Source organism: Lagenorhynchus albirostris, chromosome 9, assembly GCF_949774975.1.
Source record: "Lagenorhynchus albirostris chromosome 9, mLagAlb1.1, whole genome shotgun sequence".
Classification (NCBI taxonomy): Eukaryota; Metazoa; Chordata; class Mammalia; order Artiodactyla; family Delphinidae; genus Lagenorhynchus; species Lagenorhynchus albirostris.
Window position 1 is genome coordinate 39218012 of NC_083103.1, and position 14675 is coordinate 39232686.

The 14675-nt window shown below is 34.9% G+C and overlaps 1 protein-coding gene across 1 annotated transcript in view; it reads left to right on the plus strand.

Moving 5' to 3' along the window:
* SOX6 (SRY-box transcription factor 6) overlaps positions 1–14675 on the plus strand; it is a 623498-nt gene that overhangs the window by 226111 nt on the left and 382712 nt on the right. The window contains exon 4 of the mRNA XM_060157776.1: positions 13839–14079. Coding sequence (XP_060013759.1) covers positions 13843–14079 — 237 coding nt within the window. The 5' untranslated portion in view covers positions 13839–13842. The remainder of the gene's footprint in view (positions 1–13838; positions 14080–14675) is intronic.

Sequence of the window (14675 nt, forward strand, 5' to 3'; positions counted from 1 at the left end):
TCTGTTATCCTCACAAATACAGTTCTCAGCAGCAGATGTTGTATGCTTGGTTTCTTCTATGTGAGTGATTCACTCTCATGCCTACCCCTTTTGGGAAATAGTTTTCTATGTATTTTACCCTGTTGACATAGTCCTAGTCTCTGGCCCACTTAGCTTTGGGTCATGGGTATATTGCCACTGGAAAAGTATTCCATGGAAATTTTATTTACTGTGATTTGTAAAAATTCAGAATCTCTTTCTTTAAGAATTTTTGTTTGAGTCAAACTATTTTTCTGTGCACTTTTATTTAAAGGAAGTTACTGTTGATTTAATACCTACCAAATGCTAAGTAGTACTTGTAATATATTAATTTAATCTTCAGGAAGATGTGTTGTCTCTAATTTTACATATGGGGACAGGGACTCTCAGAGAGTTAAGTAACTTGTCAAGTTCACAGATCTAGTAAATGAGAGGTCTGGGATTTAAATCCCTGCTCTAAACTTTTTTACAAATCCACACTTTTCCTTCTGACAGCAGATTATGTTAAGACTGGTAGCAGTTTTCCAGTTCTAGGCACCATGGATGCAAATAAAAGATTTACTTTTGAAGAAATTAAAAAATTAATAGATGAGACATGTAAAAGTGTTTCTATTTTGGGAAATTGTGAGGCGGTGCTTATATGAGAAGAAAAAACAAAGCTGGATAAATAATGCGGATTTTTTCCACCATAACTAAGCTTAGGAAAACTAGAACTTCTGTGGCTTGATAGGTGTGCATATAGGTACTTAGTAAAGAATCCCTTGGTGTGCAAGACAGTGGGTAGTCATACTTGTCTTCTATAATGATAACTCAAACAATTCTGTGCAATGATTCATGGAAACAATTGGATTCTCATCTCCTGGAGCTGTTTATGATAATATGTTACCAGAAAATGCAAGTGAGAAACTTCAAGCAAATAGCTGTAAGGAATGGGGAGGGGTGGTGGAGGTAATGAGGGAAAAATACAAGATAGCAGCACTTTATTTGTGAATCTTGACTGTTTGGTGTATATAAAAAATGTGGAAATTTCAGTTGGTAGTGAAAACCTTTCTTCAACTTTCACAGAGAATTACAATTTATAAAAATGAATGCCCTTGGGTATGGACTTTTTCTGTTTTTTCTCCCAGAAGTTAGGGTGTATGTAATGTTATATGGTTGTCAGATTTTAAGAGGATATTTAAATTAACTCTGCATTCCCTGAAATGAATTCTAGATGGGTGGTGTGTTAAATATATACTGCTCAAGTACTTCATCTCATTTTCCCTCAAGGCTGTCCTCAACACCTACTTTTGTAGTGAAACAGCTCCGGTTGTATATGATGCTTCTGGTATGGCTTTTCTGGTAAGAGCTGTAAGGTAGAAATTGGATCTCATACCTCTCTGGACTTTGAAATGAATGGGAAGTGACATCCTTGTTTTATGTCACGATTGTCTGTATAAGAATATAGTTAACTGCTGATCATCTAGGCTACCCAGAAAAAGCATGCCAGGGCAAGCATGGATAGTTAATGACCAAAAAATTTACTGTATGAAAACTACAGTGAACCTTTAAGACTTGTGTGCCAATAGATTTAACTACTTCTGTAACCAATTTTGTTGTCAAACTGTCAGAGAGTCAAATGGATTGGTTAGAAGGTCACCTGTTCTCCTTTCTGCTTCCCCCTCTCCTTTTATAGTTGTTAACCAGTAATTAAATACCTCAAATCCTAGAAGTAGAAAGGAAGGAAAAAGGGAAAAATGAAGACAGAAAATTCTTTGATGTTTGGATTAAATGAGTATCTAGTATATCCAACCGGAATATTAAAAATAAAGTTCTATAGGAAGTATATGAACTAATAAAGAAAAATTCAGATGATAATTGAAAATAGTTAATTCATTTAATTTAGATTTACTATCAGTTACCTTTAATTGTAATAGCATCTGCCCTGGAGTTAGACCATCTGAGTTCAAATTTTGCCTTCTTTATTAATTAGATAAGACCGTAGGCAAGTCTTAATATTTTTTTTAAATACAAAATTTTGTGCCTTGATTTCCTTTTCTGTAAAAGAGGGATAATGTACATTATCTAACTCCTATAATTGTTTTGAGAACTAAGTGAGATAATACATGTAGCAGTGCTCAGCATAGGGATTGGTACTTTCTAAACGTCTAGCAAATACTATTTCTGTATCTTTTCAACCATCTCTCCAACATCTATCCATCCATCCATAGCTGTTTGTCTGTCTGTCCATCTATCCATCTTTTGAATGTTTCTAACAACATAGATTGATGATTTGTTGTTTTTGTTTTTTTCCATAATATGTAAAACATTTAAAGTATGAACTGAATTTAATTGGCCAGAGGGTGGGGGAAGAGGAGACAGCCCTGAAAAACCAAGTTATGCACAGAGATCTAGAAGTTTTACTTTAAATCCTCTGGTTAAGTATAATATCCTAATTTTAATTCTGCCTATTCATTTAATAAAATTTAAGTAATTAGGCAAATATTTATTGAGTGTTCTCTTTGTGCAAAATATTGTACTAGGTGCTGTGGGAATACAGAGAAGCCTAGTATTTTATTCTTGCCCTTGAAAAGTTTGTAATCTGGTTGGGATTACATATAAACATATAATTATAGCATATATTTTAAAAAGATTGTGTAAGATAGTATGCGTTGTGTTGAATGATTTATATAAAAAATAAAATTTCAGAGCACTTATTAGAAGTGATTAGAAGGGTGGACCTAGTTACCTGGAATAGGCTCAGTTGGTTTCCTAGTGATAAGAAAGGAAGGCGAGGGAAATAGGGAGAGACAGGCAGAGCAAAGTCTGGGGGGCAGCAATAAGTGAAGTCCGAGTATATCAGTCTAGTGGAGTAGAAGGTTAAAGTGTAGACTACTAGAAGATAAGTTTAGAAAGATTGATTGGATCTGGATGGAGAGCCTTGAATGCCATAGTCAGGAGTTTGGACTTTTTCTGTCATCAGGGGAGAGCCACTGATTTTTCTCGAGCAAGAGAGTGGCCTGATAATAGGAGTGGCAGTAAGATTGATTTTGAACTGGAGATGCTGAAATTAGGGAAATCAGTTTACAGTCTGTTGCAAGAGTCTAGGTATGAAGTGTAATAAAGCCCTGTACTAAGGTGATTATGAGTGTGGTAAGAAGGTGTGAGCGTGAAAACATTATTAAGAAAGTGTTGATGGAGCTTAATGACAGGCTGGCAATGAGGAGCAAGGATAAAAAAGAGGAGATGGATGTAGGGTTCATGTTTTGAACTTGGATCATGCTGGGCATGATACTCCTCTGGGTGTGAATGGATGAGGGAGGGTGTTGAGGAAAATGATGAATCCAATTTTGTTTTGTTGAGTATGACGTAGCAAAGTATATCTTGGTATAATCTTGATGTGCTTTTCTAGCAGTCATTTGAGGGCTGTTGTATTTCAGGGAGGTGAAAGAGAGCTCATTGTTGGGGATCTAGATATAAAAATAATGATTTAGATGTTAAGGAATGAGATTTTGGTAAAAAGAATATAGAGAAAGAATAATGTTTAGGTTGGCAGCATTAACATGTGAGTGGCATTTTCTATGATTATCTATTCACCTTAATTAAAAAAAAATAAGCTATTTGCTCATCTCTCCCTCCCTAATTTTTCTTCACTCTTTTTTCCCCAACATTATCAATTATCTACGATGTGTTGTACACTATGCTGCTCACTGGGGACCCAGTAATGAACAAGACAGACATAATCCCTATCTTCATGGAACATATAGAATAAACTTAAAAAAAAAAACCCAAAATCTATGAATGTTTTCTGTTGTTCTTCCACTTGCCATAAGCTTTTGATAATATTTACACAAGCATTTATCTCCCTGGGTCTGGAAGACATTTTCTGACAATAGGTTTCCTTTTCTCTTGTTGTCGACACTTTTTATTATTACTATATTGTAAGGAATGTTCTGTAGGCTCATAATTTTAGGAACATATTAAATTACTCATCATTGAAGTTAAAAAAATACTGTTTGCCACCACCATCACCAGCCCCCCACCCTTGTAGGGAGGTTTTTATTGTGTTAAGCTTATAAGTAAGGTCCTTCAGGGAAAAAACTTTTTTGGCAAGGTGAAGGAAAAAGATCTTTCCTTTAAAACTATCTTATTCCTCACATGCAGACTTCTCTTAATGATATGAAATTTATTTCAAATCACAATAAAACGTGCACTAGACTTTAGACTTTCCCTTTCTCCTGTTTCTCCTGTCCTTATTCTGCTTTTGATTTTGCCACAAAGTCAACCCAGTACCTTCATCTCGCCCTTTCCTCCACTCTTTCCTAATAAAATGGAGGAATGGTGGAATAGGAATGCAATGTAAGACTGGCCATTTCAGGTTTATAAAGGATGAAAGCATCCTTCAAAGGAATGATCTATCTGATTGCAAATGTCTGATTTTAAATGCTGATATTCAAGCTCAGGGAATCTTATGTTGTTGATGGTCCCTAATTCATTGCACTTTCATTCTTTGCTGTGCTACCCCTTCTCCTTCAACTGGTCCTTTTTTTTTTTTTTTTTTTTGTGGTACGCGGGCCTCTCACTGTTGTGGCCTCTCCCGTTGCGGAGCACAGCCTCCGGACGTGCAGGCTCAGCAGCCATGGGCTCATGGGCCCAGCCGCTCCGCGGCATGTGGGATCTTCCCAGACTGGGGCACGAACCCGTGTCCTCTGCATCGGCAGGCGGACTCTCAACCACTGCGCCACCAGGGAAGCCCCAACTGGTCCAGTTTTGAGTTAGAGGATTCTAAATGAAATTATTTAGAATAGAGATATCAGGTAAAAATGGAATATCAGGTATTATCTGTAAGATACCTTTCTGATAAAAAGGGGTACATTATTTTTAAAATTTTTTAATTGAAATATATATTTCTGCTTTGTAAATAAGTTCATTTGTATCATTTTTTAAGATTTGACATATAAGTGATATTATATGATATTTGTCTTTCTCTGTCTGACTTACTTCACTTAGTATGATAATCTCCAAGTCCATCCATGTTGCTGCAAATGGCATTATTCCATTCTTTTCTATGGCTGAGTAATATTCCATTGTATATATGTACCAAATCTTCTTTAGCCATTCATCTGTTGATGGACATTTAGGTTGCTTTCATGTCTTGGCTATTATAAATAGTACTGCAGTGAACATTGGGGTGCGTGTATCTTTTTGAATTAGAGTCTTTGTCTTTTCTGGATATATGCCCAGGAGTGGGATTGCTGCATCATATGGTAGCTCTATTTTTACTCTTTTAAGGAAACTCCATCCTGTTCTGCATAGTGGCTGCACCAATTTACATTTCTACCAACAGTGTAGGAGGGTTCTGTTTTCTCCACACCCACTCCAGCATTTATTATTTGTAGACATTTTGATGATGACCATTCTGACCAGTGTGAGGTGATACCTCGTTGTAGTTTTGATATGCATTTTTCTAATAATTAGCAATGTTGAGCATATTTTAATGAAAAGGAAGACATTATTGGTGAAAGAAGAAAACCCCTATGTTAGGAGTGTTTTGAAATGGGAAAGATAGTTTTTGCCGTATTGGAAGGTATGATGTAAATCTGAGTGTTTTAAATTTTGAGTTAGATAGATAGAAAATCACTTTAGTAAGAGAGCTTTTAAGAAAGCAGTATGATTGGAGCAACATCTATATTTATATAGATTACTTATAAATCTTCAGCGTATGGGAAAACCATGTCAAATTTTTAGGTCTTTAATACTAACCCAGCTATGGGTTACTGAAATCACTTTCATAGTGGCCCAGCCTGGCCACCACATTTGGATAGGAATTCCAGATGCTGAGTGTCTCAGTAATAAAAGCTGTGGACATGTAGCCTATGCTTGGTTATTTTTCTAAACTTGGATAGAGATAATAAATCAATTTTGTGAGGTGAATTTTCAACCTCAAAAATCCAGGTCACTTTAGAAGACAATAAGGCATAACTTTTTTCTTTTAAGGAAAAGTTAAGATAAAAGCTTTTGAGCTTGGATAATACCTGTCTTTTTCGACCTGCTGAAAGGTTTCTAAGCTAGAAAGAAGTCTCTGAAAGCGTAGTTTTTATAATGGTGGTGCTGCTGACATACACTTAACATTATCAGGTCAAATGGCAGTGATACAATTTGTAGGCCTTATACTCTGTCTGGAAAGTTGTAGTACTCTTATTGGTATTTGTATTCACTTTTTGTTAATTGGCCTTTCTTGTTGTTTTCCATTTTAATTTACTGTAAGACTAATAAGTCTTGTTAAATAACAAAGATTGCATCACAGCATTCAGCATTGAAATGCACTCCTTTTTGGGGGAAGCCAGATAGATGTGTTTACTCTGTAGAGAGATTTGATTTTTTGTTTTCTTCATGGTAATTATGTTTGCACTTTGCTGATCACTAGTTGTGCATTATTACAATGGAAGGTGGCAATTTGATTGTCTTCATTTGGAGAAACAAGTAATTTTATATTCACTAAGCTGTCGTCAGGTAACACTAACTCACAGTACTAAGAGCTCCTGGCAATGTGGCTTGGCACCTATATTTAACTGCTTTGATGCTTGTGTAACCTCTGCTGAATCAGAAATACTTTGCCTGCTGGAAATGGTTTTCAGGGTTGTACAATGAGGTTTTCATTAAGTAGACAAACTGAAAATGAACTGCAAAGCCACGGCTGTTTCTCTCTTCCCTTTACCCTTCGTCCCTCCCCCTTCTCCTCTCCTTCCCCACCCTCTCCTGTTCCCCTCCCCATTCCTCTTCTTCCTGGTCCTCCTCCTCTTATTTGATAAGAACCTGAAATTTATACCTTATTTCATTACATGAAAGAGAGAAATTGCTGGCTCGCTTTATTTAGCTAAAGGAGAACCTCAGAGATTAGCTTCTTTATATAATTTTGCTCACTGGCACGATGTGTGAGCTTTCATTTTTTGAAACTATTCATATAGTATAAATTTTCATTTTTCTCTTTTTTCTGGCAATATTAAAAAGTGGAAATAGAGATGAGAATGGAAAAGTATAGTGACAGCTTCCTACCTACCCTTTCTCTCTGAGAAGTTATTGTCCTGGCTTATAATATTTATTGATAATTGGATACGATATCCATATTGGGCTTCCATATTTGTGGATTGGTTTTAAGCTGACAAAGACACGTTTGGTATTCACTTTAAAAATTATGGTTCTCATTTCATGTGAAGAGGAGATTCAAAGTGAATGTATATCAATAAATTCATTCTGCTATTATTTTAGACAGCTTTCTTTCACTCAAGCCGCATAGAAGTCTTTCATTTGAGTTATAAAGTCATTGTGCTTGATTAAAATCCTCTTAGTTAGTGTGTATTTATAGTAGCCATTGTTTGGTTTTGCTCTTATTGTTGGGTGACTGGTTTTATTTATATATTCTGGGCCTGGCTTTCCAAAGCAAAGATCTCAACAAGTTACTGGTAGATAAGCTTTGGGAAAAATTCAGTATTGTTGCTATCAAGCAAAAAGTATAGATAGAGGTGACATGAAGGCAAGTTGTTTTGATCCCAGGAAGAAACTGGATACTCAGAGACACATGTAATAATTATAGGTTTTCCATAGGCAGTCAGTCAGGCAGGCCAGTCATTAGGCTGGTTGCCTGCCTCCTCCAGCAGATACTAACCAATTAGACAGAGATGGTTACGTGATGTAACATTATCAGGAGAAACAATTCATGAGTCAAAGCATTCCAAGACATATGAGCTCTAGTCCAAAGAACAGTCTTAAGCTATATAAAGTGACAGCAATATTGTCAGCTAAATATAAACTCTAGAAACACAAACTTTTGATGACTTGAGAAGAATCTGTTCCAGGTAGTCCCTGTTTTGTAAGAACCTCAGAAGGCCTTTGAATACAGTTTTGGAACTTTGGTGTGAAAAATTAGAAGCCTTAAATAAGTCAAAATCCATTAATTTAAGCCCTTTCTTAGACATACTTCAAGGGCTCCAGTGTATTTCATTTCCCTCATCACTACTGATTTGACAACTAACTCAAATCAATGAGTTTTCTTCTAACAGATATTGTCTGTATATGTTACCATATATACTCTGAAAGAGCCACTACAGACTTTAAAAGATAGGTTTATAACTCTCCAAGGTAACTCTGAAAGCTTATAAGCTTCTTTTTCATGGAATTTTCTTGTTTGCTTATTAAAGAGATAGAAGAGAGAGAAAAACCTGGCAGAAGCCTAGGGAAGATTGGAGGTGGAGTGAGGGACAGGCGGTAGCGCTGGATAAAACAGTACAAGAATCAATAACAACCCTCAGGCTTTACCTGAATGAAGCAGGAAAAGTTTTAAAAGGGTTATCTTCATTTTAATGTCTGAAATAAGGGTCCCTCCCCCTGCCTGTCCACCCTCCCCCCAATACTTAAACGTGGGAATTAGAGGTACAGGAAGAGGGTTTTAAAATCATTCTTTACCCTAGGCTGGGTGGCCTGGCGTCCTTTGTAGGGGTTCCTGGATATTGTGCATTTTGGCAGCTGAACATATATGTTACTCATGCTCCTTAAAATGAGAGGCACTGTGTTATATTTTTGGAAAATTATTTGTTTATTTCTCAGTATCAGATCAATTGCAGCATTAAATTAACAGTGAACTACCTGACTGAAATAAGTCTACCTTGGTAGCCTGGGGCTGAGTTGCAAAAAGAAATGTGAATGTTGGCCTGAAATTTTAATTTTTTCTTTAAGTAAACCAACTATTAAAATGTTGCTTTATGTTAAAAACAGGGCTTCTTTTGAGTAAATGTAGCACACGTAAAAAGTGAATGCCATTTGATAATAATCTCAGAAGTAATGAAAACATTTGAAAAAACAGGTTAAAAATATTGTTGTAATAAATTCAGTGGCTCCTTTGGATAATCATGTCAGTCCCAAATGATAGTTTTGAGGTGAATTCCTTCCAAGCAATGGTAAAGAAAAAAAAAATTAATTTCAAGTGACTATGCCTTATGAGAAAGTTGTTTTAAAAAATCCTAACTTTTAGACATAAAAATAACTGTTTTTTCTTTTTTAAATAACACCATCAAATAAGAAAGATTTAAAAAAAAATAAGAAAGATCTAAAGTTCTAGAAAATAAGGTTTTTCTGAGATAGAGGACTTAATGTGTAGATATCCAGTCCTCATCATTTTATCAAGTCTTGGACCAGCTAATCTTGATTTCTTGTTAAAGAACATAAAGGAAATTTACCGTCTGCATAGGTTGGTAATGGTCTAACTATTCAGCTTTTATACTGGGGTTTTGGAGTAAAATAATTATAATCTTCCTAGAGGTACTACTACTGGCTTCCTAGAAAACTTTATCACTTACTGGAGACTTTATCTCCTACAATCTCATTTTCAAAAGTCCTAAGCCCTGAAGTTCTTCCCAACGGCTGGCATCCTGGGAATTCACTTGATCTGCTGGGCAGAGACATTTCAAACTCGGGAACACATGATGGGAATTTAGTTTTATGTGTCCAAAGATATGTTATTCTCTTTGGAGGTTTTACTTGATAATAGCTATGCCCCAGAAAACCATCTTGTTTAACCAATGTGATAAGTTGACAATGTAGTTTTTCTCTCTGATTATAATGTACTCTGTGTAGTCAATACACTGGTACCATGTGAGTGTAATTTCCTCTTTTATTTTATCTCCAATGCACTGTATTATAAATAAACAGTTAAAAAAAAACACCAAACAAATCTGTTGCATCTCCTTTTAAGATTGTACCACTGTAGACACTTGTTCTGGTAAAGTAGAATTGGGCGCATTTGATTGCATTTAAATTTTTCATGCTTCAGCAGTTTGGCTGGGAGCACAGTAAAGAAAAATCCCATGAGCGAGGATAGTTTAGAATAATAGAACTTGATTTTGTGTATTATAGCGGCAACATTTGCGCTGCTTTAGTTAGGGTTGTGTCAGCACTTCCATTATAAACCCCTGTTTTCAAGGGGTATAACTAGGGAGATTTTTTTTTAATACAAATTAAAAAAACAATTCATTTGAATGATTTTTAAGTTATAATAGTGCAAAAATAAAACAAAGTTAAGTCACATAGAAATTGACCGTTTTCACAAGGATTTTAATTCTTTTGCTTATTAGTTGTATATGGCAGCAGCTAAAGTAAGATACTGTTCTAATACACTGGGAGTGAAAGTTTTTGTAATGAAAAATTACTAACATGAGGATTAAAAATAAAAGTAAGCATCCCATGTGATATTTTAAATCATTAAAGCAAGTGTATATTTGATTTATGAGTTTTTGTAGGAGAGTAGCCATGGTGCAATGACTACCATGCTAGGTAAAGGTATTACCAAAAGTCAAGTATCTTTGCAACTTCTAGAATACAGTTTAGTTGGTCTAGTAAAAGGGAAAGCTAAAGTAAAGAAGTAGTGAAATGAATGAGGATGTAATCAGTAAATTGAAGGATTCTATAACAAATAATTTTGCAAAAAATAATCAGTAAATTGAACCTAATAATCAGTAAATCCAAGACACTTAAAACTGCATTGAAAAGAATTTGTGCACATTTTCCTTTTAAAAATGCAACAGGGCTTCCCTGGTGGCGCAGTGGTTGAGAGTCTGCCTGCTGATGCAGGGAACACGGGTTCGTGCCCCGGTCCGGGAAGATCCCACATGCCGCGGAGCGGCTAGGCCCGTGAGGCATGGCCGCAGAGCCTGCGCGTCTGGAGCCTGTGCTCCGCAACGGGAGAGGCCACAACAGTGAGAGGCCTGCGTACCGCAAAAAAAAAAAGAAAAAAAAAATGCAAGAAAATCACCATCCGAAACAAAAAACTACAACAAAACCATCAATAAAAAACAAACCTGAAAGAAGCCCAACAATTTTATCAAAAGGAAATGTCTACAGGGGGGCAATACCTAGCTAAAAGAAAAAGAGTCACCTTTTTTTCTGCTAACAACATATTGAGAACTAAAGGAAACACAAGAAATTAAATTAAATATGATATGGAAAAGTATTCTTGGAACAAAAAAATGTTAATTCCTTTGCTAAAGGGAGGGATTTTGAAGTTGAGTATGCCTTCCTTGGTTTTTAAGTATTATTGTCTTACCTTTCCCCTCTTCTTGTCCCTTAATGATGATGTGAACTGAGGATGAACAGTCAGATTTAATATTGCTTTTTTTTGGCAGCCTATCTTTTATTTGAAACCTTGATACACATTTGTATTTGTAGGTGCAAAATAAAAGACAAAGTGTGTGATGTTATAAATTGGTAGCTTTCCTGAATGGTCACTGGAGGAATCACCAGAAGACTGTTGATGAAGTAGAGGTGAAGCCTTTCCTCACTAATTGTATTCAGTTTGTAATTTCTAAACTTCCCTCTGAATTTTGTTTTTCAATTAACACTCCCCATTTGAAAATAATTTTCTATTTAATGTAATTGCAGGAAGTAATTTATTGGCTGATTAAGACAGAGGGCCCAGCCTTCCTTAAGAAAACACTCTAACAAACCAGCCTTTAAACTCAACCCATAGCTTTGGACAGCTTTAGTCTATTTTTACAGCTGCATGGTTGTGTTTAATTAGGATTGTGCACTATTGTTCATTGGTGCAGTTTATAGTTGAAATTATTCTTAAGAGACTTTTCATTTTGGGTTTTGTGTTGTGATTAATTTATACTAAACCAACAATCACAGATATTGCTATTGGAAGGAGCCAAGTCACTTTATAATAAGAGGACGTTTGTTGGGGAACTAAAGTCACTCTGAGTTTTGGATTATGACTTTCAATTGTATTTAGCTGTTTTAAAAAGCAGCAGTAAATTCATTCTTTTGTCTTTAATGTGAATGATTACATTATTGGTACTGTTATTATCTGAACTATGAAAACACTCTTCTTGTTAATGGCAAGCTCTTGATAAATTTGCAAAAGAGTTATAATTTGCCTGGTTTTACTATAGTATTTATGAGGCTAATGAAGTAAGTTCTAGATGATTCCTGTATTACAAGAAACATCATTTGGTATCATTTTCTGTAAGTTTATATGCATTTCTCCATTTGTCATTATTGATAGAAATTAGTCAAGGATATACTTATCTAATTCTTTGATAAAGTACTCATTAGAACATTTTTCTTTCTCCTCAAAGAAAACATAGACATACTTCTGTACTTTTTTTCCTCCATATTATTTTCTAGTATCAAATCTAGTAGATTAAATTTTTATTATTTGTAGAATGATTATTATAAGTAGGTATCAGCATTTTAATGTGTTTCAAAGCACTTCAAAAGCCCGTAATACTTTTATTTAGAACTGTGCATAATTAGATTAGCTGATCTTACATTAATTTTTTTCACTGTAGGATACTAAATCTGAGCCCCCTCATTAATTGTGAGAAATTTAGCATTAGCTGTTAAATCCTATGTGAAACATGGGCTGCTACATAAAAACTACTGTTTAAATTGGAATTAACTTAATTATTTTTCTTTGCACTTGATATTTCCTTCACTGCAATATTCATGAAAGCATGTGACAGATTTGTAAATTTAACTGTTAATCTCAGATTTCTAGACCCTTTAATCAGTATTTATTTGTCTGTAGAAACAGTACTAGCAAGTTAATGATTTGCTAATTTGAAAAATGCTCATGTGGTTTCCTATGTTAACTGATTTGTGCATTTTAAAAAAATAGTATGAAATCAATTAATGTTAAAGAGCAATTAAGGTGGAGATTTTATTCCTTTCGTTACACAGCAATTTTAGAGCTAACTGTACTATAAATCAAAAACAATGTAAAGTTTTAGAAAATATACCTAATTGCCTCTTCTTTTAAGTTATAAACTTCTGGTGATTTTATTTCTAAACATTTTTCTAAGAAAATCATTTCGATAAAGTGATATTCTAAAAGTTTTGAAATTCTGTCTAACAATCATGATTTTCTGATTGTATATGAAAGCATAGAATGAAGACCTTGTCTTCACTGTGCTGAGTGTAGTTGATGTTTACTTGTGGATACATAGAAGAATGTGCAGTAATTGTTTTTGGAGTTTTAAGATTATGAATAGTAGGCATTTTACTCTTCATAGTAAATGCTTTGAATCTTATATGTACTTTCTAATATAAAATAGAAGCATAGTTATTTCATATACTCAATTAAAATGTCACAAAATTGCCTTAAAACTAATCTAGCATTGTCAGCTACTTAATCAGTATGTCACTTAAAAGTTTACTTGTAGCAATTGACACAGCTTGAAGGTCTTTAGAAAAAGATCAGATTGACACTAATCAGTGTTAGGCCTAGTACTCATAATACAAGGTATAAACTAAGAAGTCAGGACCAAGTTTGTTTAGGATTTTTATCATAAATTGCTTACTCTCCTGATTATATTTTCTTACATAGACTTCCTTTGTTCCTACATAAAGCATAAGAGAAATTTGGATATTTGTAATTTCAACTTATCCTCCACACTGGCTCATTTGCTGTTCATTCATTCATTTTTTTTCATTGCTAGCCATCAACTGAATTACTCTCAATAATCTAGTTGGGAGAACTGGGAGGAAAAATACACACATACATATACTATACATTATGAAAACTTATTCCATAAAAATTTCATTTGTGGATTGGTAAGAAAGAAAATGTGCAGCAATTACTGGGAAGAAGTTTGCTTGAGTTAAAAGGAAAGAGGGAAAGTGGAACAGATAAGCTAAGAGTTCTTTTTCAGTGGTTTAGAGTAGATCATAAACATTTCTGAAGTTAGAGAACTTTCCTTTTTTCCTGAATTAGTCACATGTAAGGGATGGTTTATTCTTTTGTCATTGACAGCCCTTTTAAAAATCCATGCTGTTTCCTTATTCTGCAGAAGAATGTCTTCCAAGCAAGCCACCTCTCCATTTGCCAGTGCAGCTGATGGAGAGGAAGCAATGACCCAAGATTTGACCTCAAGGGAAAAGGAAGAGGGCAGTGATCAACATGTGGCCTCCCATCTGCCTCTGCACCCCATAATGCACAACAAACCTCACTCTGAGGAGCTACCAACACTTGTCAATACCATTCAACAGGATGCTGACTGGGACAGTGTTCTGTCGTCTCAGCAAAGAATGGTGAGCTTTTAAAATCTGGCCACTGTCACCAAGTATGTCTGTTATTATGGGCTCATTACAGATAAGTGTTTTAGAGAAAGCTCAGAATCCGTATCATTAGAGTTATTTGTGTTCAGGCGCTGAAAATGACCACCTTGTATATTATTAATATATTAATACTAGTTAGTGGGAAAAATTGGAAAATCGTTTGTGGTTTTGTTTTTGTCCATTATTAGGTTGACTTGCCAAAAGATATTTAATTTAATTTCGGGGGAGATTTGGTTATTTTATTCTCTGATTCTCTGTATTTAAGGTGGTGACCTTGATAATACCACAAAATAGGTAGTATGATCCAGTAAAGTGCGGCTGTGTATTAATATTGAAAAATTATAATAAGCAAACATATCTGTGTGAATGAGGTCATATAGTGAATACATTTTCAGTGAGGAAATGCAGGTATTTATCATTTTTAACAGTAATTCTTGATTTATAATAAAGCTTTTCTCACTTATGTGCGTATATATTAATTTCAAAAGGACATGCAGAGCTCCTGAGTATCATTCAATCAAACTGCAGGAGTTTGCCCTAAAGGTAGAAAAAACAATGTCCAATACATG